The sequence below is a fragment of the Gadus macrocephalus genome, chromosome 7 (assembly GCF_031168955.1).
Source record: "Gadus macrocephalus chromosome 7, ASM3116895v1".
Classification (NCBI taxonomy): Eukaryota; Metazoa; Chordata; class Actinopteri; order Gadiformes; family Gadidae; genus Gadus; species Gadus macrocephalus.
The window spans coordinates 24,376,540-24,404,039 of record NC_082388.1 but is presented as its reverse complement, the minus strand read 5'-3'; the positions used below and the strand labels follow the sequence as shown (position 1 = coordinate 24,404,039).

General features: G+C 46.8%; 3 protein-coding genes across 6 annotated transcripts; all 3 read left to right on the top strand.

Moving 5' to 3' along the window:
- The first annotated feature begins 233 nt into the window (after nt 1-233).
- On the top strand, nt 234-4,364 carry ccna1 (cyclin A1). Its single transcript, XM_060057537.1, has 9 exons — nt 234-442; nt 741-893; nt 982-1,168; nt 1,897-2,012; nt 2,285-2,511; nt 3,154-3,358; nt 3,609-3,722; nt 3,831-3,964; nt 4,068-4,364. The coding sequence occupies exons 1-9, from the start codon at nt 440-442 to the stop codon at nt 4,117-4,119; spliced, it is 1,191 nt and encodes a 396-aa protein (XP_059913520.1). The 5' UTR covers nt 234-439; the 3' UTR covers nt 4,120-4,364.
- A 4,308-nt stretch (nt 4,365-8,672) lies between these two features.
- Nucleotides 8,673-17,967, top strand: sparta (spartin a). Of its 4 annotated transcripts, none has more exons than XM_060057531.1 (8): nt 8,673-8,929; nt 9,294-10,100; nt 11,901-12,095; nt 13,636-13,801; nt 14,248-14,442; nt 15,755-15,916; nt 16,690-16,780; nt 17,602-17,967. In XM_060057531.1, the coding sequence occupies exons 2-8, from the start codon at nt 9,312-9,314 to the stop codon at nt 17,816-17,818; spliced, it is 1,815 nt and encodes a 604-aa protein (XP_059913514.1). In that variant the 5' UTR covers nt 8,673-8,929; nt 9,294-9,311; the 3' UTR covers nt 17,819-17,967. The 4 variants fall into 4 exon arrangements, with proteins under 4 accessions (XP_059913514.1, XP_059913516.1, XP_059913515.1 ...); XM_060057533.1 differs by lacking the exon at nt 17,602-17,967 and adding an exon at nt 17,015-17,395 and having other exon boundaries at nt 8,677-8,929; XM_060057532.1 differs by lacking the exon at nt 8,673-8,929 and having other exon boundaries at nt 9,007-10,100.
- A 493-nt stretch (nt 17,968-18,460) lies between these two features.
- On the top strand, nt 18,461-25,519 carry ccdc169 (coiled-coil domain containing 169). The gene is made up of 8 exons (XM_060057536.1): nt 18,461-18,611; nt 18,720-18,802; nt 19,155-19,265; nt 19,618-19,658; nt 22,271-22,369; nt 23,416-23,469; nt 24,065-24,153; nt 24,504-25,519. The coding sequence occupies exons 1-8, from the start codon at nt 18,532-18,534 to the stop codon at nt 24,838-24,840; spliced, it is 894 nt and encodes a 297-aa protein (XP_059913519.1). The 5' UTR covers nt 18,461-18,531; the 3' UTR covers nt 24,841-25,519.
- The last annotated feature ends 1,981 nt before the right edge of the window (nt 25,520-27,500 follow it).

The following is a 27,500-nucleotide window of genomic DNA, read 5'->3' as shown; positions in this document are numbered from 1 at the left end:
AATCCTCTGGGAGTTTATTCCAGCTATTTGTTGCGTAGTAACTAAATCCTGCTTTCCCATGTTTTGTGTTTACTCTGGGGATAATTAACAGATTGGTCTCAGAGCTTCTTAGTGGTCTAGAAGGCTGAGGGCGGTCACTGAAACCGCCTCCAATCACGAGCCTGTTTTTCTATAAAGTTTAACGTGATTGGATAATTAGGTCGGTACCTCAGCTGATAAATAGCTCATCAACAGGTCGGTTAGTCTCTCAAACTCGCCTGACAGCCAGAAAATTCCGGAAGTGTCAGCTCGGATACCAAGGAAAGCGCCAGCTACTGACCATTAAGCCTACTCCAGATACCTAATCGTCGGATTTTATAACGTTAACCCGGTCAGGTTATCGTTAGAAAGTGCTTAATCGTCACGGTGCCGATTGGAAACGTAAATAGTGACTAACATCATGGTAAGTTTTTAAAGTTACTATGTTTGTAAATAGATTTAAAGACGCAGGAGTGTACAACTGTCGAACGAAGTATATTTTAATTGGCTGATGGTAGGACTGTAGTAGATGTTCCCATGGCAGCGTGCGACATTTTCAGATGCACTCTATTTTCCATTCCGCTGGTTTTGACGTTTGTTCGTTGGCGCCACATTAAACCTCCATTACTGGTCTGCTTGCACAGAATCTGGGGCGACTCATTGCATGTATTTGAAGGTTGAACTAGACGTGGTGAAGCTTCTGTTTAACACCTTATGTGTAGAGCTTCGGCATGACCAGCCACGTGGACATCTACACCAACCAAGAGAATGCTTCGGCCTTCACCAAAACGGAGATGGCTGCGGTGCAGAAGACGAAGCTAAGAACAGTGCTTGCTGTCCTGACAGAAAATGAACAACGCAGCCGAATGCCCCTGGTCAGTAGTGCTTCAGTGGTCTTGTTTTTATATCTGTTCTTAAATTGTAATGGCTGCTGGATTTGATGTTATTCAATCTTTCACAAAGGGAGAGCAATGTTCCAGCTCCATCACTGCCTTCACTGCTTGCTCCGGCTACGATGTCTACATTGAGAAGTGCGCGGTCATCACTGCTTCTGTGGAGGACATGGACGCCGTCGGCTCCAGCCTGCTGGAGGAGGACCATGCCGCCCTCCAGCATAGAGACTTCCGTCTCTTCCTGGACCTGAGTACAAGTGAGGCTTCTGCTCTGGCCCTCAATCTAGCCTCTACTGTAGAGTAAGGTTCGATTTGAAAAAACCTAGATGGATAGCAACGCGAGTGGCTCCTCAGACTTTCATAAGTGCAAGAAGCCACGCACTCGTTCCTCTAAAGCAGGGGTTCTCAAAGTTTTGACAACTGAGGGCCAATTTAGGGACCCAAAATTTGACTGAGGGCCGCCAAAGGAAAAAAAATGTTGGTGGGAAACGCCGTCAGCATCCCAGTGGTGAAAAAAAACATTGCACCCGCACCGTGGACCTCTGGGAGTGAGGTCAAGTGAGGTCTAAATCATGAAGCTGAGGTTCACCCTTTCAAAGTAATGTACAGCCGGATTAAAACTAAAAAATGTAAAAGGATTTAATTGAAAGCTAGAGAGAGTCGAATTTTCTCTTTATATTTATTTATATTTGTTTAAATTAATATTGATAAAAAAAAAAAAATTCCTGGCGGAATCATTCCGCCAGGAATGATTCCGCGGGCCGCCATTGGCCTGCGGGCCGCACTTTGAGAACCAATGCTCTAAAGTATGGGAATTCTATAATGTAAAAGGAAACGATCGCATCGGACTGAAAAAATGAATCGTTAGATTAATCGATGCATTGAAAAAATAATCGCTAGATTAATCGTTTAAAAAATTATCGTAAATCCTAGCCCTGCTGTCGAGTCCATTTTCACTAAATGTGTGTTTTTGTGTTCTCTGCAGACTCGTGCGCTGACACATCCATGCAGTCGCTGGCAGAGGAGCCCCTGGCAGTGCAGGATGAGCTCTGTGTCCCCGAGTACACTGGAGATATTTACCGGCACCTGAGGGAGAGAGAAGTACGCGGTGGGCTCGTTTTGAATTGTCGTCAAAGTCGGGGCAGCATGAGTGCTCACTGCAATGCTGTCTGACTCCTGCCACCCGCACCCCTTGTCTGACTCTTGCCTTAAAGGGGTGGCAGGAGTCTCGACTCGACTGGGGTCTCGGTGCAACCCGGCCGTGGCTCTCGGTGCAACCTCAGTGTAACCCGCCCTCGTCTTACTCCTAACCCTGACGTAAAGTCGTTTGTTTCATGTCTCCGCTTTGTTTTCTCCGTCTGTGTCCCTCCTAGGCCAAGCTACGGCCCCAGCGGAACTACTTGAGCAACCACCCCGAGTTGTCGGGCTGCATGCGCCTGGTGCTGGTGGACTGGCTGGCGGAGGTCGCCGAAGAGTACAAGCTCTGCGCCGAGACCCTCCACCTGGCCGTCAGCTACCTGGACCGCTTCCTGTCCTACACCACGTCGGTGAAGCGCGCCAAGCTGCAGCTGGTCGGCACGGTGGCCCTTCTGCTGGCAGCGTAAGGACCCCCCCCTGTGTGACCTGTTGGGGGCGCTGCAGGCCCTGGTAGACTAGTTAACGTGGTGCTACACAATGCTAAGTAATGTTTTTTAAGTGTGTACGAGGTATGTGGGGGAGGTAAGGGGAGGCCATGCAGAGTCTACAGGGTGTCCGCGCATCCTTAAAAAGTCTTAAATTCATGTTTCTAAATTTAAGGCCTTAAAGTCTTAAATTCGTTCCAAATGTTATATGCTGGTCTTGAATACTGTAACTCAAGGTCTTAAATTTGTCAGGCCATTATTTTTCTCGTCGGACTTTTCAGGAAGGACGTATAGAGAGTGAGGTCTAAATCTCGAAACTGAGGTTCATCCTTTCAAAGTAATGTACAGTCGGATTAAACCTAACGGGATTTAATTGAAAGCTAGAGTCGACTTTTCTCTTTATATATATATATATATATATATATTTTTTTTTTTTCTTTAAATGAATATAAAAAAAAGTTACTTTTTTTTCTTGCATCTGTGTCATTGCGCGACACCAGGAATGTTTCTGCGGGCCGCCATTGCCCCGCACTTTGAGAACCAATGCATTAGGTGAAGTTTGACATGAACTGCTGCCTTCAGAAGCCTGAGCTTTAAGGGTCTCCACGGCTGCGCTGCAGGAAGTACGAGGAGATCTACCCTCCCGAGATGGAGGACTTTGTGTACATCACGGACGGCACCTACGAACGGAAGCAGCTGGTGCGCATGGAGGTGATGTTCCTGAAGGTGTTGGCCTTCAACATGACGGTGCCGTCCGCCTACCAGTTCCTCCGCCTCTTCATCACCATCCAGGCGGTCTGCTCCAAGACGACTCACCTCGCGCTGGTGAGCCCTCCTTCAACCCGGAGGCTGTTCAGCGCGTTGACTTCATTTGAAGGGAGTCAACACGTGTTAATTGTAGTGTCCAGATTGTGCTAGCAGTGAATATTAGTGGCTAACGAGAGGGTTTTAAATAAATCACTTGACATCGGGTAGACAAAAGGTGTAATAAAAGGCTTCAAAGTTGTCGTCCCCAACATCTACATATCAATTGTTTGATGCAAGGTCTCAAAGATGTCTGATTTGTCTTTTTCAGTATGTAGCAGAGTTGAGTTTGCTGGATATGGAGTTGTTGGTAACATTTCCCCCGTCGCTGGTGGCCGCTGCGGCCTACTGCCTGGCCAACTACAGCCTGAGCCGGGCCTTGTGGGTAAGCGTCACTACAACGAGATGTGGAGTCGTGTGCTTGGATTCTGAAACCCCCCTTTCAGGTTTGTAAGAATTGCAATGTTTCTGACTGTTGTTGTGGTCGCTGTAGCCGGGCTCCTTGGAGGAGTTCACCGGGTACACCCTGACGGACATCGTACCCTGCCTGAAGGACCTCCACAGGATCCACTTCAGCGCAGAGAGCCTTCCCCAGCAGGCCGTCCGGGGGAAGTACAAGAGCTCCAAGTAGGATCATGCTACTTTCAGTCTTGTTTTCTCATTTCAATTAATGTCATTGTGATCCAGCATCCCTTGTATGCTGTATTAAGGCTTTTGTGTCCTCTTCCAGGTATGGAAGTGTGTCACTGATGACTCCGCCCACCACTCTGCCTTTCCCATAATGCATTGCTCACAGACCCATTGCTGCTCTCCAGAGTGCACAATCGTAGCACTTTTTTATATTTTTTTAATCTAATGCTTTTTATGTGGATGATATTTTAATCAATAGTAAATGAAGGGTTGTTTGTAGAATTTTACAGACTTGTGTACGTGTGGCCAGTGGTCAACTGATTTTCAAACTTTTATGCGTGACTGCCATTGGATGGACTTTATACAGCATCATGTCTATTAAACATTATTACCCTCATCCTTTGTCTTTCGGTCACTTCCTCTTGCTAATACTTTTGGGCAGAGTTGAATCCATTGCTATTGAGACTTCGATTTATTGTTACAATAAATTATTATTGCAGAGGTGTACTCAACAGGGTTCAGATCTTGTTGGTAGGGTGATGCCAGGTCTTAACAATTATGGGGGAGAACTTGGACAAAAGTAGTGCTTGCAAATCTAAGCCTTAAAACCATCGGCTATGAGGGAAAAATATTTGCATCTATTATGCAATGCTAAAATGTATTTTGGCATTCCAACTCGAGCTTGAGTTCTCTCCCATCAGCTCAAATAGAGTTGACCATGGCCTTACGTTTATATTTAAACTCTGCTTTAAGTTTCCAAGAAACATCCAGCATTTAACCTTTACTTGGATATCTAATCAGTGAATGCGTCTACCGTGTCGTTAAGTTTTCAAAAGGTCTAAACTTGAGCCTGGTATTAAACGGATATGTGATGACTAGGGCCACACTTAAAAAATAAATAAAAATAAAATCCGATTTTAATCTCTTAACTGGTTGGTCCTTACAGGTACCCGTAGTTCTGACTTTAAAGATAATTCTGATTTTAATCTCAGATTCAGTCATTTCGTTAATGGAAGACCAAAAGGTGACTGAAACTGGAACATGCGTTGTTTTGGTGCCTGGAGTCAGATCTTATATCATTGACGGAGCATCGAACGCTACCGCCTACTTGCGCCAAGTCCATGGTAACACTTCCCCGAACTTCCCCCCCCCTACGGCAACTCACGAGAGGGACCCACCTCCTTTTCCAAACTAAACAGAACAGTCTACACTAATATGGCTAAAAGAATGCCTGGAGACTCTTGTTATAATAGTAAATAACCACTCGGGACTAGACGGCTGTTCATATCTGCTAAATTCTTGTCCAGTAATGCATTCAGACTAAAACAACAATGGCACGGTCACGTTCATGTAGCCTATGATTAATGGACTACACCAGGGGTCTCAAAACTTGCGGGCCAATTGCGGCCAGCCGGACGATATTTTGTGGCCCCCATACTTGACATCAAAGTTTAGTCACTACTTTTTTTTTTTTTTTTTTGCTGAGTCGCTGCGCTTGCCCGGGGGCCTGATTTATAAAGCTTGCTGCGCACAAAAACCTTGCATAAGACGGAGGTGAAATGTACGTAGGCCAATGGTATGGCTTCTCCCAAGTGTGTGCGCTGGAGATACGCCCTTCTCTCCTGTGTCACGCCTTGTGCCCACTGCACCGTCAGTCAACGGACGTGGGAAGGCGTGGCTGACGGATGGGGGAGTAGTCTTTGCAGAGGCATCCGTCAGCCAATCAAATCGCTTCGCCGGGTTCTTCCCGCTTCTACCTGCTTGTTGCGAGGCAAGATGACCCGCTTTCCTGCTTTCCAGTATCGTCAGAGCCCGAGTCGCGTCAGTGCTTAAATTTGCATACGCGATCTGATTGGATGACGGAACAGTCGCTGCCGAAAAAGTTGAACATTTTTCAACTTTCTGACGGTGGCGAACGCTCCAACTGAACGGACGGATCCACAATGCATTGCGCGTCCGTCCCCATTCAAAGTCAATGGGCAACGGTCAACTGACGGAGGTAGTGGGCACGGGGCGTTACGCCACGTGCCCACTACCGCCGTCCGTTGACTGATTGGCTGACGGATGCCTCTGCAAAGACTACTCCCCCATCAGTCAGCCACGCCTTCCCACGTCCGTTGACTGACGGAGGTAGTGGGCATGTAGGGTTACGCCTCGTGCCCACTGCACCGTCAGTCAACGGACAACTGACGGAGGTAGTGGGCACGGGGCGTTATGCCCCGTGCCCACTACCTCCGTCCTTTTTCTGATTGGCTGACGGATGCCTCTGCAAAGACTACTCCCCCATCAGTCAGCCACGCCTTCCCACGTCCGTTGACTGACGGAGGTAGTGGGCACGGGGCGTTACGCCCCGTGCCCACTACATCCGTCAGTTGACCGTTGCCCATTGACTTTGAATGGGGACGGACGCGCAATGCATTGTGGATCCGTCCGTTCAGTTGGAGCGTTCGCCACCGTCAGAAAGTTGAAAAATGTTCAACTTTTTCGGCAGCGACGGTTCCGTCATCCAATCAGATCGCGTATGCTTGGGCTTTGCTGACGTATGCCTCTGCAAAGACTACTCCCCCATCCGTCAGCCACGCCTTCCCACGTCCGTTGACTGACGGTGCAGTGGGCACGAGGCGTTACGCCTCGTGCCCACTAGTCTTTGCAGAGGCAAAGTAGTAGTCTTTGCAGAGGCATCCGTCAGCCAATCAAATCGCTTCGCCGGGTTCTTCCCGCTTCTTCCTGCTTGTTGCGAGGCAAGATGACCCGCTTTCCCGCTTTCCAGTATCGTCAGAGCCCGAGTCGCGTCACAGTGCTTAAATTTGCATACGCGATCTGATTGGATGACGGAACCGTCGCTGCCGAAAAAGTTGAAAATGTTTCAACTTTCTGACGGTGGCGAACGCTCCAACTGAACGGACGGATCCACAATGCATTGCGCGTCCGTCCCCATTCAAAGTCAATGGGCAACGGTCAACTGACGGAGGTAGTGGGCACGGGGCGTTACGCCCCGTGCCCACTACCTCAGCAAATTTAAGCACTGTGACGCGACTCGGACGATACTGGAAAGCGGGAAAGCGGGTCATCTTGCCTCGCAACAAGCAGGAAGAAGCGGGAAGAACCCGGCGAAGCGATTTGATTGGCTGACGGATGCCTCTGCAAAGACTACTCCCCCATCCGTCAGCCACGCCTTCCCACGTCCGTTGACTGACGGTGCAGTGGGCACGAGGCGTAACTCCTCTAATGTATTTCGAGCCTTCTGAAGCATCTGAAACTAACGCCTCAACTGACGGAGGTAGTGGGCACGGGGCGTAACGCCCCGTGCCCACTACCTCCGTCAGTTGTCCGTTGCCCATTGACTTTGAATGGGGACGGTCGCGCAATGCATTGTGGATCCGTCCGTTGACTTGGAGCGTTCGCCACCGTCAAAAAGTTGAAAAATGTTCAACTTTTTCGGCCGCGACGGATCCGTCATCCAATCAGATCGCGTATGCAAATTTAAGCACTGTGACGCGACTCGGGCTCTGACGATACTGGAAAGCGGGAAAGCGGGTCATCTTGCCTCGCAACAAGCAGGAAGAAGCGGGAAGAACCCGGCGAAGCGATTTGATTGGCTGACGGTTGCCTCTGCAAAGACTACTCCCCCATCCGTCAGCCACGCCTTCCCACGTCCGTTGACTGACGGTGCAGTGGGCACGAGGCGTAACCGCTTAGCAACCGAGTTCCTCAAGTTGTGGAGCTTCATATCCGTGAGCATGAAATGTACGTGCGTCAGTTTTTCTCACTGCAAACGTGAGTAGGCTATTTATAGAAAATGTCTATGTTTTGACATGTTTGATTGCATTTAACTGCATGGGCCTGAATACGTCTGTGTGTGTGTGTGTGTCCAGTGGGAGAGGAAATATCGACGGAGTGTTTTGTATCAGGTTGAGGCCGACACATATTCATTGAAATTGATATAGCCTATCATGAGACAAAATCATGTAATACATTTACGAAATTATTACATGCATCTCTTCTCAAAAATATTCGACCCTGGAAGTTTAAACTACTCAGTTTGTCTGCCGCAATCATCTGCGCGTCTAGGGCTTTCTTCTTTCTTCCCGTGTTAAAATGATGAACAGATGAAGAGCAGCAGTGATCAGGAGGAGTAGGCAAGAAAAGCCATATGTTCAGAAGGACAGTTAATGTTCTGAAGAAGGTTCATGTTTTAAAGAGCCGTTCATGTTCAAGAGCCATTCATGTTCAAAAAAGCATTTGTTGCAGAACTGTTAATAGTAAAGCTTGAGAAGACTGGATATTACCGTAGTACTTTTTTGTGGAATACTTGATGCGGCCCAGCCTCACCCAGACTCTACCTCCATCGGCCCCAAGGTAAATTGAGTTTGACACCCCTGGACTACACCTGCCTCCCCTTGGCTTCAGATGCTATTACCGTCAGCCAAGCAACTGGGCATTAAGAAAACACAATCAGTCACCGTATAGCCTACATATGTGGTGCTTATGTAATGTTTTCACTTGCAAACACATTAAAGCTCTTGGAGACAGGGTGTCGATCTGTAGCGTTTGCGATGAAGCGGTCAGTGCCGCTCATCATTTAACTACAGTGTGCCGCTGTTGATTTCTTCTTTAAGTGGATTCTACAATAGCCACGTAGTTCTGACTTTAAATTCAGTATTCTGAGATTAAAGTCAGAACTATTTTTTTTCTTATGTGTGGCACTAATCCTCTTCCGTAGATGCCTGTCTTCACTGCCGTTTAAATAAAGTGCTGAAGGACTAGTATCAAACAAAACGTGTTGTTCGATGGCGCCATTTAGTGGTCACACTACGTAACGTCAACCCGTGGTGACGGGCCACAGAAGAGCGGAGTCTGTCAACGGGACTTCACAGCGACCAGACGCGGGCATGAAACTACCGTTTCAGCCAACTAATTTGATACTTGATTCTGCCTTTTTTTCGGTCTACCAAGCGTAAGGTAAGACCGATTGACTGATAAACTTTCTTCCTGTTTGAGTTGCTAGTTATCCGCCTACATTTGAACCGCCGTGTCAGGGCCGTGGTAATGCTGAACATCTATATTTAAAACGCGCACCACTCCTACCTGGTTGTTCAGGTAAGACCAGGTCGGGACAGTAGCGGATTCCTCTCCGTATGGCTCATTCACTTCCCTATGGCTCATTCACTACCCTGCATACTTCTGTACTGGGCGAGCTTGAACAGCACTTTTAGATCGTTGTAGGCTTTGAGTTTAATGCGGCGTTTCCTTAATTCTTCCACTTGAATATATACTTTTGTTAATTAACTACGTTCCACGTGTTTTTCTGACGTCTTTGCCCAAGTAATCACTGGTTGTCAGCATGGCCCTACAGCCGGCTGAGCTGCTGCTGGTCAAGGATCAGTACGAGTTGGCGTTTCACTGTCTGAGCCAGGGACGCGGGGCAGAGGACGCCGGTAAAAGGACCGAGGGCCTGGACTACTACCGGCGGGGCAGACAGCACCTCCAACAGGGACTGGAGATCCCCACGAACGGCGAGCGGCACCGAGGCCCCCACTGGGACGCCGCCAGACAGCTCCAGCATAAGATGGCCGCCATTCTTAAGAACCTGACGCTACATCTGGCCGATCTGGAGACCACCAAGCAGACGACTGAGGCCCAGAGAAGCCGGGTCTCCATGGATCCTCTCCCCGCCGGTGTGGACACACTGGAGCCCCAACAGCGCTGTCTGTACCCTAGCATACCGGCGATGCTCGCTCAGACCTCGACGTTTCCGGAGCTAGTACTGCAAGCACAAGACAGCCTTTTTACTGCTGGGAGTTCGACCCCCGACCTCCCCTCTCTACCTCCCAGACCCCTTGTCCTTCCCGGGGACCAGCCTCCGGCGTACACCCCGCGGCCCAGCGAGGGCCACCAGAGCCTCATCGGGAGCGCTGGCGGCGTGTTGTGGGGTCAGGGGCCCGGGGCCCTGTGTGGAAGGGTGGGCCAGGAGCTGGTGTTCATTCCTGCGGGGGTGCAGATGTTCTTCGTTGCTCCAGACGGACAGGTCAGCTCCCTGTTCCAGCCGGGGTACCTGCGCATCTTCAGGTGTGAGGAGGAACGTTCTCCAGCGGCAACCGGCAAGGAGAAGCCCTCCTCAGCCTACCTTCATGTAAGATGTGTGTGTGTGTGGTGTGTTGAATCGTTTCTATAGCCTCCAGGGTAGGAAGGTGTGGTCCCTTTGTGGTAATTAAATGATGGACTAGTTTCTATAGTTAGTTTCAGTGACCTAATTCAGTGAACTAGTCTCCAAGTGACAACACTGCGATAGTTGTAACATGTCCCTGAATGTATTACATATTTTTTTCCAAAATATAATTATCGAATCATAGCTGACCCCTTAGAATGTTAACAGAATCCTTGTGAAATAGTATTGTAAGGAGATGGATAGTATCCTGAATGGGGAATTCAAAATATCTAACTTCATAATTTTTTTTAGCACATTCATTGTTAGATCCTAAGAGAGAATCTTTTATGCAAAATATGGCAACCACTCAAGTGAGACAAATTGTTAAAGACATGAGAGGGTATAATTAATCATTATGTAAATAATGATTTGTTGAACGAGTTATCTAAATAATATGGAATAATTAGCATTAGGCACAGTGCAGTAAGACTAGTTGGAAGCTGTGGTGCCTTCATATGTTGACACAAGAATGTATTTGATCTAAGAACCCACAGATCATATCCGTATCTGTTGGTTACATTGATTAAAAAGTGTACAGTTGATATTAGCCATGTCAACCATGTGAGTTAATATGAAACACCTTGATAAGCTTATTTTGAACACCTAATATTATGTGTCTCTAAGAGCAGAGGAGAGCACAGTATTCCAAACATGTAGGTCTTGGCATCGGTGATGATACGGCTGAAATCCCCCCCCCCGGTCTTGTCCCGCCATGGTCTGACCCCGGGCAGGGCTGTGGTCCGGTAGCACAATGCTCTCTTAATACAGATGACTCTGCGCTTGTGTTGTTCGGCTCTGGCCCTCGCAGCGGCCCGTCTTTCAGCTGGCATACCGCCACTGCCCTGGCTCTATGGGAAGCAAACATTAGAAGGATAATACCAGGGACTATAATGGACAATAATGGGGGCCGTGCCACAATGTGTGACCCCAACATACAACACGCGGCATGTGGGCTCAGGAGGTAAGAGCGGGTTGACTGGTAACCGGAAGGTTGCTGGTTCGATCCCCGGCTCCTCCTAGCTGAGTGTCGAGGTGACCCTGAGCGAGACGCCCTCACCCTGGCGGCTCCCGACGAGCTGCCTGTCGCCTTGCATGGTCGGCGCCGCCGTCGGTGTGTGAATGTGTGCGTGTGTGGGTGATTGTTGGGCAATTTTGTAAAGCGCTTTTCAGTGGCAACTGGTTAGAAAAGCGCTGTATAAATTAAACTCAAGATGTGCTCACACACGCTTGTCCCTTTTATTGTCATCAACATCAATATTCCTTACAGTGACGTCCATCAGATTAATGTTATAACATCTATTTCACCTATGGGAATCAATGTACAATATCATATTTACCAGGGAATACTTTTGTGAGCTAGCTTGCTATAATTTGTCTCCATGTTATTATTATTTATTTATTTGATTAGGACAGTGCACATTAATTAACATGTCAGCCAGAGCATCAATATAAATATGCCGTAGTTAGCTTAGTTGCTAATTTACATCCGTTGTCCTAAGGCAAGTCAAGAACATAAGAACAACATACCAATATACAAAATAGATAAAAAAAACACTTTTACACCCAAAATAGGTCCCAATTCACATCAAGAGTTGTAGAAAAAGATGTAGAAAAAGTAGAATGACCAATGGTTACATATGAGAGCGGTTCTAGTTAAGTTTAGATGCATCCGAGATGGTTTGACTGCTTGTCTTACGTTTTCTCCCGCTTCCTTTGCGTTCTAAGGTGTGCGACTGGCTCTATCCGCTGGCGGCAGACACCCCAGTCCTACTGGCCAGCTCTGGGATCTACATGTTCCCGGACACGCTGAGGGCCAGCCCGGGCTCCTACGTGGGCATCGTCCTGTCCAACGAACTCCCCGCCGCTCACCGAGAGCTGTTTAAGGACGTCCTGGCTCAGCTTGTGGAACTGCGGGTTCAGGTGAGCGCATAAGAAGCACTGAGCCATGCATGACAAGTTCACCCCTATGCACCAGAAGGTAGATTTTCGTATTTTACTGTTTTTTTGTTTGTGTTGTGTTAGGATTGGTCACATGGTGAAAGTTACTAATCCTAAGAGGTGCCTCCCTTGGGTTATGCCCCAAAAATGTCAACTCACAAAGGAAAAACGAAGTTAACTTTTCTACATTTTCGAGTGTAGCACGATAAAAGTATTTATTGTAAGCCAACGGAGCGGATCCCAGACTATTCCTATGAGACTCAGGTGGAAGTACCCGAATATTGACCGATTTTTTTTAACTAGAACAACTTCAACCAAAATGTCTGAGTTACAGGCAAGAACTCTCTTATAAAGTCTAATGGGACCTCTATCCAGACATGAACATCAGCCAGAGTTTTACGCCAGATTTGTCCGATGTGGCGAGGCCCAGCAAACAGGCTCACTTTCAAATTATATAAAGTCAACAACCGAGAGCTGCACCGGCGGCTGTGACAGATAAACAGAACACAGGGAGAGACAAAGCAGGGCACCTGCGAGTGTTGAACTAAGCAGCGAGTGCACAAAGCAGCCATAGAACAAAGCAGGCGCCACGTGTGATGGGGTTTCGCTGGGCGTGCGCTGCCGGCCATACATTCTCCCACAGGTTAAACCCCGCTCTCTCAGGGGAGGTCTGCCAGCGCGAGTCGACATGACTTTGGATCATTTCGTGAGCGGATCCCAAGGGAGGCACTGGCCCTCTTATGATTGGTCAACGCGTTCACAACCACACAGACCTCCTTGTAGCTTGATTGACAGCTTCCGTGACTGCTCCCTGTACAACTCACGGCTGTTAGAATATATAATTTGCTCGTCAGAACGTCAGACGCGCTCCCTCGCGACATGTCATAAATCTGATGCCATTTTCTAAGCCATTAAGATGCTCAGGTTAGAGTCAAATCTCACTCCGCAGGAAAGGGTTTAGCCTGTAACTGTAAAATATGTCAATATTCGGGCACTTGTCTTCTGAACAGTCTTCATCAGGATAGGGTGGGATGTGCTCTGTTTGATTACAATCTATACTTTTATCGAACTACACCTGAAAATGTCAGTATCAATCTTGGACGGAAAAAAAGATTGCCACTGGCTTCTTTGTTATATTCCTTCCTTTCCCTATTTATATATATATATATATATATATATATATATTACAGGTGGTCCTGACATGTTTCGCTGAAAGGCAATCTGAGAGACTTTAATCTAATGGGTTGTGGGGTGAACATTCTCAGCTGGTGAACAGCAGGTGTTTTACATGATGTCTTCAACCTCTTCGACTCCACTCTGCACCTTTATTTTATGTTGCTTGGTGTGTAGGCGGGCTGGGAATATGCTTCAAGGTTAAGAACATATTCGGCAATAGTAAACGGCCAATTTAAAAATACTGAGAAAAAAAACATGTTAAAACAAATAGGGTTCACACAGACAATCATCCTCCGCTCTGTAATGTGTGAAATCTGTACGTCTTCTTCATATTCATATCTTGCAGGTTCCAGTCGAGGGCGAGAGGTCAGAGGTCGTCAACCTGAGTGACAAGGTTCCCCTTGGACCGGTGGAGGAGGAGGAGGAGGAGGCAGCCCCGCTCATCGTGACGGGAGAGGAGAAACCTCCACTTCCTGAGTGGAGCGAAAAGATGGCCCAACATATCTTGTCAGGTGTGTGTGTGTGTCTGTGTGTGTGTGTGTGTTTGTGTGCACGCTTGGGCTGTGACCTCTCTTTATCCATTAACATTCTGTCTACGAACCATCAACTTTAGCATGCGGCTCGTCTAATCGCACCACCAGCTTCGACCAGTAGAGGGAGCTGCTCTCCATTGTGTCACGTAGCACAAATGTGTGGTTTTAGAACCGCACATTTTACCCCTTTACTTCAGACGGACGAAATGTAAAAATTGTCAAACAGAAGAGGATAAAAAAAACGATCGACATACGTTCCGCCATGCTAACGTCCGCCATGCTAACTGCTAACGTCTGCCATGCTAACTGCTAACGTCCGCCATGCTAACTGCTAACGTCCGCCATGCTAACTGCTAACGTCCGCCATGCTAACTGCTAACCGCTAACGGCTGCCATGCTAACGGCTAACGGCTGCGTTCCTCCAGGGGCGTCGTGGCTGAGCAAGGAGTTTCTGCGCGGGGCCGAGTTCACTGGTAAGGCCGTCCACAAAGGGGCCACCAAGCTGCGCACCAACATGACCCCCGAGGAGACCCCCGTGGAGATCAGCCCCAAGGTCACCAAGGGCCTGCAGGCCGCCCAGCAGGCCACGGGGGGCGCAGCGCGGGTCAGCCGCTTCCTGGGTACGCACCGCCCCCACATGGAGCACTGTTGAAGCGTGTGTGTCTGCCGGTCACGTTCAGACGCATTCGGGAAGGTGGATCCCGGGTGTGATTATACAATTTCTTTGTCGTACGCTCTAGAAAACTTTGCTACTCGTACTGTAAAGAATCTGGGATGTTTTTTATTTATTTATGCAGGCATTTTTTCTACTAATTGGTAATTTAGCAGAAGCTTTGATTCGAGGCAACTTAGTGAATGTTGAGATGAATTAGGCATCTTGCTTGTAGGTGTAGGATGGACATGGCAGTTCGGACCACTACCGTCCTGCCCGCTCTTATACCGTATTTTCCGGACTATAAGTCGCGTTTTTTTTGTAGTTTGGCTTGCCCTGCGACTTATATTTCGAAGCGACTTATATGCCAAAATTGTGCGTACATAATCTTCGGCCGCAAGATGGCACCGTCATTCATTAGGCCTACAACTGAACGCTGCAAGTCTACTGCACCACCGAATAAATTATAAATAAACTAGACCGTAGACAAAACAAAAGAGAACACAAAATAAAATGCCGCCAAAAAGAAAAAGCTATACTGCACAATTTAAACTGCAGATTATAAAGTATGCAGCCGAAAACGGCAATCGAGCAACAGAAAGAAAGTTTGGGGTGAGTGAAAAACTTGTCCGGGACTGGCGAAAAGCCGAGGAAACTCTCTTGTTTAAATGTTTACAAATAAATGCGACTTATACACCGATGCGACGTATATATGTTTTTTTCCTCGTCATGGAGCATTTTTTGACTGATGCGACTAATACTCGGGAGCGACGTATAGTCCGGAAAATACGGTACTCACGTTATATGACATGAAATATACAAAACATATAACATGTATAACACTCCTGAACTCCTCAGCCTTGAAATAAGGGAAATAGTACATTTAAAGGTCCCATGACATGCCACCAGGTGTGAGTGTGATTAGCCGTTACGAGCCGTTTTGAAAATCTGGCTCTTATGACATCACAAGTGGGCGTGTCCACCTAGATCCGTGCTGGATAGGTGAGCAACGTTTGCTGCAGTCCACCGGGTAGGCTGGTGGACTGATCTATCCAGCACGCATCTAGGTGGACACGCCCACTTGTGATGTCATAAGAGGCGGATTTTCAAAACGGCTCGTAACGGCTCATCACACTCACACCATGGCGGCATCATGTCATGGGACCTTTTAAGTTCACGGGCAACTTCCCTGCTTGTTCCGTGTGTTCCGGTGCCGGCCGCGTGTCGTCATGCCTTCGTTGGTGTCGTCCTCTCACGTGCGTGTGCGTGTCGTACCTCAGTGAACGGCGTGAGCACGGTTGCGGAGGCCGTGGGCGAGCGGCTGGCGCCACACGTGAAGAAGCACGGCGCCAAGTTGATCCCGGAGAGCCTGAGGAAGAGCAAGGACGGCCAGGCCTCCAGCATGGACGGGGCCAAGCTGGTGGCCGTCACCAGCCTACAGGGTAGGGCTGACGCGTATCTGTGTTTTTCATAAGGCGGAATCCGGGGAAAATCATGAATATTAATGAGGGGATAGCCGGAGATTGTCCAATCACGTTGGTTTAAATCCCTGATCCAATCAAAAAAGGCTCAAATCCGTCACGTGACCGCAAGGAAGGTAAGTTAAATTGTAATGTTCATTAAACTAACGTTAGTCAAACTTGTGTCTCTGATAGGGTTAGGATTAGGAGTCAGCAAGCGAGTTTGACTGACAGGCTGACTGTCCAATCCTGGCGCTTGAGGCGGGACTTTTCCCGGATTCCGTTATCGGGAGTATGAGACGGGAAAACGTTATTGAGCCAGAGAGAGAGAGGGTGGGACTTCTGAGTGCTTCGGAGGGAGGGATTTCTCTGTTAAGCGGCGAGAGAGAAGAGGGGGGACTTCTAATTATGGTGTGTCCATTAAAAGTGTCGGATTTTGATTGGTCAAATTCTTCATTCAGTCTTCTTATTCTTCTTGCTCTGGAGACCTAACAACTAAAGGAAGTGAGAGGAATGGAAATTGCGTTTTTGTGGAAACTATACAATTCATGACCTTGTCTCTGCGGTTAGGGCTGGTGGAGTCGCCAATTTTGATTGGCTACACTGGTTGTCAATCGCAGCGGAAACACAAGCATAGGTGTGATGGTCTGAAGACGGATTATGTTGCTTATGCCTCCTAAAAGCTGTGGTTTAGTACACAGTCGCCATTTTGATGTTTCAACTATCTTTGTTCTAACATGTTGTCCTATCTCAAGGCGTTTCTGCCGTGTGGACAGCTCTGGAGTCAGGAGCCAAGACCGTGGGTAAAAGTGTGGCGTCGGAAACCGTCATGACCGCAAAGTACAAGTAAGGTTTCGTTCTATTTCCTGCCCCCCCCCCCCCCCCCCCCTCTTGTATATCTTAATACTCACCAAATCATGACTTCTCTGCTCTCCTTCTGCCTTCCATTGATTCTCTGCTGGTGTCGCTGAATGCTTCTCTTGGAGTTAAAACCGGTTTTATCTGGTTTCTTGGAGCTTTCGGGAACTCTTGACGATCTCTCCGTGCTCTCCTCTGTCTCTTCTTCTGTTTGTTTTTCAGATTTAAGGGTTTAGAGAAACTGTTAAACATGCCCGGCAACCAATGACTGCAAGACAAGTGAAAAGTCAACAAAATCTTTGAACTGATGATTGAAATTTGTCAATTTTTTCTTTATTTAAACGCTCTTCTAACTTCAACCATGTTGGATAATAACCCAAATCAACTGTTTCAAACTGATATTTTAATCAAACATTCTATATTAACGCTTTCTATACACGCCAGACAATACCAATGGGTTATTGTTGGCATGCTGTTCATCTTCTTTAACCATCAGTGTTAACAGAAGCTATATCTCTGCCCTATCGCATGGTGATGCCTCTTCTTCTGCTGTTCATAAAGTGTGCATTGTGCGGTCAATAAAATATACACCATGAAACATCATCCGATTTTGTGCTTTTGTTTCGTGGTGCTTGTGTGGTTTTACCACGCGTGTTAAAAGTCATAATAAAACACAAGCACATATCACACAGGTGTGTCCGCAGGGAGCCCGGGTCGGCACTTGCCCATCAACCACCAGCCATCTTCAAATTAGCGGTTGGTGTATTCCGACAACTGCTTTATTTTCGCTCTTGTTATTTATGACAAAGGTACGGTGACGATGCGGGTAGAGCCACGGGCACTGGTGTCCAATCGGTGATCAATACTGTCGTGGCCGCGCACAACATCGATAACCTGGGCTTCAAAGCATTCATGAAGACCGCGTGCAAGAATACCGCCAAAGCCATGGTCGAAAAACCTGGCGAGAAGAGAGCGCACGCGCAGATCGAGGGCGGGGCGGAGACGGCGCATGAATCGAAGGAATAAATAATAGACCATAGAGACTTTATTTAAACCAGCGTATTGTTATTATGGTAGGCCACTCGATGCAGGGAGATACACAATGTTTGAAAAGCTATAGTGCATGTCAAATTTGTTTATTCTTGTTTGACAAATGTAGGCTAACGAAGTTGTTTTTATGTTTGTGTGTAACTTTCATAACAAATTTTATGTTTGCTTTAGAATTCTGCTAAATCTGCAATATATTGCACTTTCTAGCTACAATGGCCTTTGCCTTTTTTCTTTTACTCATCTATTTCATTTCATTTTATTGTAGGTGACGATTTTCTATGTGAATCACTTTTGAGTCTGCCTCGTGTATGAAAAGTGCTGTATAAATACCTTGACCTTGGGTGTCTTGAAAGGCGCCTCTAAATTAAATGTATTATTATTATTATTATAAAGTTGCCTTTTATTTATATTTAGGCTATTATATATTTTTATCTTGTTTTGAAAGTTTGGAAATCGAAACGCATGTGTGGAAAATAAAGAAAAGTTATTGAGAATGGCTGTAAAGACGTAGTCATTATTGTAAATGCGAGGTGTTCCCATATGCACCACACCGGTATGCTGGGACCCCTGAAACCATCCGACTCAGCCGAGACCCCCCACATCCCTGGTAACCGGGGTGACCTGGAGTGCACACGCGTCTCCATGGAAATGAAGGAGCAACAAACTCCGTTCTGCGGCATTCTCGAGACATGAGTGCTGTCGATGCAGACTTCCACAAGTACGACCTGGCGCGTCTGCAGGCGGAACTCGGACAGGAAAAAGAAATGAAGTAAGTTAACGCAACGTCTAGCAGTTTGTAGTTCATCGTCATGTTGGCGGGCCGTCCATGTGGATATCGCGCTAGTTAGAGGCCTTGATGTATGATCTGACCATGCAGGGACATGCTGGAGGAGTCTGTCTCCGACCTGAGGGGCACAATGCGGGAGCTGCAGGAGAGACTGCATAGTGTCGATGGAGAAGGTAAGAACGCGTCAAGGTAGGCTTATATTCGCTGCCAATGGTTCTTTATTTTCATACACGTGCGTTTAGATTTCTCATCTTTCAAAACGAGATAATACACAATTGCCTACATATAACTGAAAAAAGGTGTGGTCATATTTCTAGTGAAAGTCTTAACAGTAGGCTAACATACACTAAAATAAACTTAAAAATAACCTAGACGTGTCAAACAACAAAGAATAAATAGATTTGCTAGAGATACTGCCTATAATGCAGTATCTAGTAAAAAAAAGCCAGTGGCCTAGGACCTACATATCCTATTTCACTGCATCAGTTGCCTTTAACCATCTTGCAAATGTCTGACAACAACCAGGTAACGAGTGGAAAACCAGATACGAGACCCAGATAGAGTTGAACGGACAGCTGCAGAGACAGATCTCAATGGTGCACGACAAACTGGAGGATTTACGAGGAAACCCAATGGGTAACGTTAGGCTGTGTCAAGCCAATCTCTCTTTACACACTGCACACATTCATAACCACGTGAGCCATTATTTTGATAGTGTGGGCTCCTGGGGGCCCTCACTCTAGTAATGCCTCGATCTCCGGGTCATGGAAACAACTCCAGGAATAGCTTTTAGGCTCGCCTCGTATCTAACCCTTGTGAATACTGTATATAATGACTGAGTTCTGCTTCAATGTTCCTTCCTTGCGAACCAAGGCCACACACACACACACACACACACACACACACACACACACACACACACACACACACACACACACACACACACACACACACACACACAGTAACCATGGTGGTCTTTCTCTTGCAGATCGATTGGCCTCTGTTAGATCCTACGAAGACATGCCATCAGTAAGTTTCATCTGAAAAAAGGAGTTTGTTCGACGATAATTGCTTACCATGTTATTGCCCGATGCGGTTAATTACCAGCAGAGGGCGCTGTAGGATCGTGTTACTATGGGGACGTTAGAGGAATTTTGCTGGCAGGAGCTCCAGCCCTGCACTTGAATGAACCCAATTACAGCACACACGGTAATCACTGGTTTATGCAGAGCTAGGCCCGTAGAGGAGCAATGCAACCTAATTACAATGATTTAGGACTAACTTGGGCTGCTGTTAGGGGCGTATGTGAGTGTGTGTGTTGGTTAGGGGCATACGTTGATGAGTGTGTGTTTATCTGTCTGCCTAACTAGACTGATTTCATTAGTCTGCCCTCAGTGACTTGCAGATTAGTTTGTCTCTGAAAATATAGCGAAGGTATACAGTTCTGAATGTAGCCATTCAGAACTGAACTGTGTGTGTGTTACTGTATTTAGGTTGTGTTTAGGGCTGTCCTTTTGGTTTTTATTTGACTTCCAGGGAAATAAGCAACCTTTTGTTAAACATACCCTTAATTATCTAAATTCACAGATCTGTTATGCTAGGCTCAGTTTTGTGAGACTGTCCCAGTAAAACGTCTTAGGGGAATTAGCGTGGCTCAGCGCTGCATATTAGGTTTGCGTACGACAGTGTTTCCACGTCCCTGTGGGTTACAATGCAGTGACTGATCCGTCGGTTGTGAAATGGCTGAATACACTGAGCTGCGGTGGCAGGCTGCCTGTGTCAGAGTGTAGGATTACAACGGCCTGTTGGAGATGGAGTCGCATTGTTGTATCAAGGGAGGGCAATTATACCGCCACCCTCATTGGGGGGGGGGGTCTCCAATCTTTCATTAACCGTAGACATTATTGTTTGTCCTTTTTGTCTAGTGTTGCAGGTAGGGAACACGATAACCTTTTGGAGAATATACAGAAGGGTAATCATATACTTGAGGCGAATATATTAGCAGAATTGTTTTAAAGCTATCGCAAAATATTTGCAGGGATCAAGAGAATCTAGTCACACGTGCTGCATAACAGGATGATAATATTGTTAAAGGTTCCTCTCACTATATCTGAAATCTAATTTTAAGATTTTAATATCAAAGACCCCCCCCCACCCCCCCCCCAGAGACATCTCCAGGTTCGGCCTCAATTGCTGGGGGGCTTGGGCCTCCCATTCTACGCAACCATGTTTTATCTCAGTTTAGAAGGTGAGTGCATGATGTGCTTAACATGCAGGGTGTGGTTTCAGCACCAGCACACTTTAACCCATTAAACTTCCAGTTTAATGGTTTTATTAAGAAGCATCTTATTTGAGTTACAAAGACTTCAGGTTTTTGTTCAATATGCAAATACAACAGCAAACATTCCATAGTGCAAGTGGATACTAATAAAATATAAAACCCCTTGCCATTTAAGAACCCATTCATTGATTTAACCCAACTCTAACGCTATTTTTACAAAAACGGGGACATTTCCGGGACAGCTCCCCAGCAACGGTGACTGTCCCCATTTTTGTAAAAATAGGATGAGACCCTTTATCCCCTCTAGATCCCCTCTGGAACTCCATCCCCCTGGCCATCCGTAACTCTGATTCACTGCAGTCTTTCAAAAGTCATCTCAAAACACATCTCTTCAACATCACTTACAACACCTGACCAAAAATGTCCACCCTCTCTCTTTCTCACTGTCCTATCTTTCTCTGTATTGTTGTTTTTGGAGTATTTGTATGCATGTATGTACTGTACTGTTCATTTGTATCCTTTTTGTTTTGTGTTTTTTGTAAAGCGTCTTTGGGTACCGAGAAAAGCGCTATATAAAACCTATGTATTATTATTATTATCCGACTGGAGAAGTTAGACTGAGGAGAATCATAGCCAATGGTTGAACATGAAGCAGTCCAGAAATGTAAAGTTTTGCACATTAATCGCCACCTCCTCTCCCAAAACAAATAGTTCAGAGTCGTTATAGGAACCTGAACAGAAGACCGGTTGACCTTTGTTTACTTTGTTGTTAGTGGCAGTGCAAAAAGAGACGACTTGCATTAAGAATTCAAAACCTTGAGCTAAAATAACAAAATGGCAGAGGAGGAGGAAGAATGTTTTGTTTACGATGGTAAGCTTTTCTGCCGACCACATTGTGATGGGTAGCTCGCTCCTTCGTCCAGCCATGCTCCACACCGGAGGAGTCTAATCATCTGATCGTAATGCAATAAAGGCGGCAGTGGATCAGGTAACTTGACCCCTAGCTCCAGACGAGCTGGCTGTTACCCCGGCATGGCTGACAGCGTTGTTGGTACGTGGTATGTGTATGAACGGGAGAATGTTAGGCAATAATTGTTAAGCACTTTGAGTGGCCCCCTGGTTAGAAAAGCGCTCTATAAATGGAGTCAATTTACCATTAAACTGATATTTCCAAACCAATGAACAGCACAGTGTAGATTTTAAACCGATGACCTCAGACTGCGTCGAAGGGACACTGGTTTCACCCCGTCGTATCCTGTCCCGGAGCCTGGGGTCGCGAGGGGTTTGGCCCACAGAGGTCACGTTGCTGCCGTTTATTGTTGTTGTGTGTCACGCTTTTATTCTCTTTATTCTCTCCCAGGATGCACTGCAGCAACGCTTGAAGCTTCTGACCAATGAGAAGGCCGAGCTCCAAAGCCACCTGATGGACTGTCGTGTTGGCATCGAAGAAGAAGGGAAGGTGCGTGTGGGCTTCTGGTTCTGCTTGTGAAATGATTTAGAAAAGACTACAAAGATGGCCGCGGTGTGCGCCGCATGGGACTTTGGGTCAATGGACGACAGGCCTCTGATCGGGTTTAATGTGCTGTGTGCGTGTGTAGCAGCTTTTCATAATACCATGAAATTACTATTGTGATATGCTGCTATATTAACATTCTTGTTGACTATTATCATGAGCAAAGGATTAAGAAGGATTAGTCATTAGTTAAAAAAAGGTAACATTGATACAAATGTCCACATATTCTTGGTCTGATAATGATGGGATTGTGTGTGCGTTTCCCTGGCTGGCTCATTGTTTATTGTTTCACGCAAAACAAGCGGCGAGGTATTTTGTGAATCTGGGTTTATAGCATAGCATTAGCATTAGCATTAGCAGCCAGTCAGTAAGCCCTGCTCTAATCCGCGCGTCCTAGCGCTGAAAACCCACCTGGGGAACACGCACATGCACAGAGGCACCCGGTTCACCCTCTGTGCTTCCGCTCTGTCTGACTCTCTGGTTTCTGTTCACTCTGATACGTAGGGCTGGGCGATTTGGCCTCATAATAAAATCTGATTTTTTTTCAAACCAAACCCGATTATCGATTTTAATTGATATTCTTTGCTATAAATTACAGATATAGGCCTACATATTTTTTAAGTTTGGATTTTATTTGAAGAATAGCAATGATTAACTAAAGCCAAATAAGTAACATACAATCTCCCAATTCCCAATCTGCTGCTTGCCTCAGTTTAGGATGTTGGAATAAATGTGTTGTGCTGCTGTTTTGGTTGCCACAGACTTTAGGCAAACTCACTTTCTCCAGCGCATGCTGCCATTTTTTTATTATAGATTTTCTCTTTTTAAAATCGTCCTAAACCATGAATTCAAATTACGATTAAAAAATTGCCCAGCTCTACTAATCGGCTAATTATTCAAATGAAGCTTTGATTATAGAGGCATTAATATATGCCCAAACATCGTCCGTCCATCAAAACACTAACCGACCGCTTCTCTCCGGGGAATGTCAGGCGTTTCACAGGACCAACGATGAGAGACGCGCGTATCTTTCAGAGATCGCCAAGGTAAGCTCCTCCCATCAATCATGTGTTCACTCGGACCCCCGCCGATGACGACAGGGTGAGTGAGCGACTCCTTAGCGCACTATTGATCTGTGAACCAGTGACAGGGTGAGGAATTGGGGTTTTGAGTAAAAGGGAAGTGTGTGTGTGTGTGTGTGTGTGTGTGTGTGTGTGTGTGTGTGTGTGTGTGTGTGCGCTTGTGAGGGTAGCTGAAAGATATAAAAAACCAATATATTTTGAAAGAAGAGTGGAAAGGCTGTCCTCCCTTTCTCTCTCGCACTCTCAGGCCTATCTGCTCTTATGCATGCTGCTTCAAACGCTCCTTACATAATCTTAGAAAAGTAAGTCAGGGACTGTTTAGCACCGCAGCGATGCGGCGGTGCTTGAGACAAAGGCCCTAGCAGTGAACTTGTATTTCTTGGAGGCAAACAACAGTTTGAAATGAGTTCGATGAGAGGTTTTCCCTTGGATTGAGGTTGGATCTAATCTGAATGCGGACATGTTGAGGCCCTTTGACGCTGAGGCTGTGATGCAGTCGTGTGTGTATGCAACACATTGGACTTGGCCTCACCCTCCTTTAAAAACCTGTCTGCTACAGCTGTCCTCCACTCTGGAAGCGAACAGGAGGGTTCAGTACCCCAACCAGCCACGGGGGGCGCCAGAGAGCCAGCAGAAGAAGTCCATAAGGTAAAGTGACAGGCGTGAGAAACGTTAACCAGCCTTTAAGAAGGATTTGTGCCTTGATGATGTTATTCAAAACAAACATTAAATCCTCCCAAATGACATGGTGTGACACAACCTTACATGAATGTAAATCATAGTGGCAATTTGTCATGTCAAACCTACAGTTAATTATAGAAACCTCATGCAGATTCATGTAATTGCTTTGAATAAAATACCAGCTGTGACTTTTTGATTTATGTTCCTCTGAAGGACTTTCATGCCGAGTTTGATGTTGCTGTTGGTCTTTCATATTCGGCATTCGCGACTTAATTATGATTCATGTATTCATCTGTCGTTCTGCTCCCTGCTGCTAGAGAGAAGCAGGCCAGCAGGAGGGCAGACACTGAGTCCAAGGGAGGAGGAGGAGGAGGAGGAGGAGGAGGAGGAGGAGGAGGAGGAGGAGGAGGGGGGGGGGGGAGGAGGAGGAGGAGGAGGAGGAGGAGGAGGAGGAGGAGGAGGAGGAGGAGGAGGAGGAGGAGGAGGAGGAGGAGGAGGAGGAGGAGGAGGAGGAGGAGGAGCGCGGAGGGGCCCCGGGAGGAAGGCTGTGGCTGGGAGCAGACTCCCAACACTCAAACAGCAGCTGAATCAGGGTATCTAACCTGCGAACAGTGTCGGTTGGTACTCTCTGTACATTTCCACCCTTTTAATTAATGCATCACACACACCGAGTAAAAGTTGTCAGGATTTGGGGTCGTCCGCTTATGGTAACAGATAAGCTCTATTTGTACTAGTGTTGGCTTGCCATAGCTTGTAGGGTGAGCGACACAACCTGGTACTAATTTGGGCCCCCCCCCCCCCCAAACCACCATTACGGTTACCAGCATTTCATCCTGGTCCCGTAGGTTTTACTAGGATTTACCTACTCTATTGACGGGCGAGATGGATTCCCTAAGAAGCCAATCAGAGAAGAGATTTTCTGGTTGCTCAGAAATGAGCGGGGTTCTGTCTCTACTCCTGTTGGCCTCATTCAGAGGAAGGCACAGGGAGATTTTCTCCCAGATCATTTCACTGTCAGAGTTGACCAAGGGCTATCGCATTTCTAACATATTTCACTCAAAATCGAGTTCTCCAATCTTCCCGGCAGCCCGTTTAATACTGTTGTCGGTTCAGCCAAGGTCATTGTGGTCAATTTGTAGAACTTTTTCATTTCTTGAAATTCACTGCACCATTTGTATTTTTCGTATTTTGTAGCTTGGCTACAGTATGACGTCATTTTGTAAATTGAAAAAAACGGTTATGATGGTTCTTATGGCTAAACGTAACGTGATAAGGCTTACATGTTTGATGAAGATTGGATTACACATGAATAAAATATTCTGATATTCCATAATAATCCAAAAAAAAGATTTTTGTGTTTGCTTTGTAGAATATAAATAGCAAAAATGAGGAGGTGGAGGAGGAGGAGGAGGGGGGGGGGAGGAGGAGGAGGAGGAGGAGGTAGAAGTGGAGGAGAAGGGGGAGGAGGAGGAGGAGGAGGAGGAGAACGGGGGGGGGGGGAGAGGAGGGCCTGGAGGAGGAGGAGATGGTGGCGAATGAGGAGATGGGGTTGGAAGAGATGGAGGAGGAGGAGGTGGTGGTGAAGGAGGAGAAGGGCTGGAGGACGAGGAGAATCGGATAGAGGAGAAGGTGCTCGCGGTGTTACCGGGTGTTCGGGTCCAAGCGAGCTCAGGGTACCTATATCAGAAAGGCCATCGGAGGAAGCGGTTGGCGTCTCCCCCTCCTGCACTGCGTCTCCAGCACTGAAGCCTTCCTTCTGTGGCTCCGCTCGTCTACTTAGCAACCACTCTTCCAACCCAACGCCACCCACCGACTGCCGCGGCTCCGTGGGCGTGAAGAAACGAGAGTCCACAGAGTGCCTCTAAATGATGCCCTTTTTCTGAGGAATGCATCAAAACAACGCTGCCTTTACAGCGGGATGAGCGCTTTGCTTTGAGCCGCGTCTAAGTGATGAATCACACGCATGTACTCAAATCAAACACCATTTCGATAACCTCTGGTCTCAAGAGTCACTGCCGAGGATCATTTCCTGATTCAGACATTTGATCTTCTAAAGTATTTTGAACGCTGGACAAAAAGCGGGGGAATATTCTTTGCCTTTTTATTTAATGCTATTTACAGTTACAGTTCCACTACATATTTTGAACATGTTTACTACACTAGCATTTTATATATATATTCCCTCAGTTTCCCAGTCTAGTGGCAATGATCTAGTATTTTGAGTGCGGTGTACATTTGACATGTGTTTTATGTTTTGTGTCCATCAAATCCCCCACACACACAGTTGGCATGCCTGTTGACTATATTTGATACCCTAAAGTGTATGTGTCCGTGTGTGTGTGTGTGTGTGTCTGCTGGCAGGCGTGTGTGTGTGTCGGTGTGTGGTGATATGAGAGGAAACGCCAATAGACACCCTTTTAATGACGCAAATTCAACCCTGCCATTGTTTCACTGAACGGGATTGGCTGGTGAACGCACATGGGCTTTGTGAACCAGGAAGTGCGGATGGAATAGATAGAACAACGTCCTCTGCCACTGATGTGCTACTGATCTGATTCTGACTCCCCACTGTGAGGTCACTCAGACTGTGACGCACATCCACACTCCCTATGACACACGCACACACCATTTGCCTCCCATACATTTGCCAAATCAATCCTATTCACAATTATATGGAAAGAAAGCCAAGTAAGTCCATAAAAACACAGAAGGGACATGACAAAAACCCTAATGAATGATGAGGACCACATCGATGCTGTCTCACAGCCATTCCCACACTCCTGTGTGCTGCTGCTATCCGTCACTTTACCACTGATCCCTGTCTTTGGTAAATGGCCTGTCAGTGCTGACATTTAATCGACGTCTCATCTAACACGTGTGTGCTGGGGGGTTTAACCCATGTTGGTTGATCTAACCACAACGTACACAAAAAGCATGTGTACCCTGGAGGGAGGGGCTGATAGTTAGATATAGGTTAAACTATGGAATGGACAGACACTGAGTACATCAGAGACAGTTTGATGGGGTTGGTATAGTCGTCCCCCGCCCCAGGCCCCTGTGGTTAAGGATGTTATTTTCTGCGTTCTGTACTCCCCCCCCCCCCCCCCCCCCCCCCCCCCCATACACACACTGGAATACTGCATTGCTTTCTATTATTTAGAGATGCTAAAACCGAAAAAAAACTTGTAAAAACAACTGCTCTTTGCCTGTGAGTGCTAATTAAATAGCAACTCCTGTGCATGTCTGGATTGACTGCTTATGGTTTGGCGGTGTGTGGATATGGTGGTCTTAACAATGGGGTAAGATCATTGCGT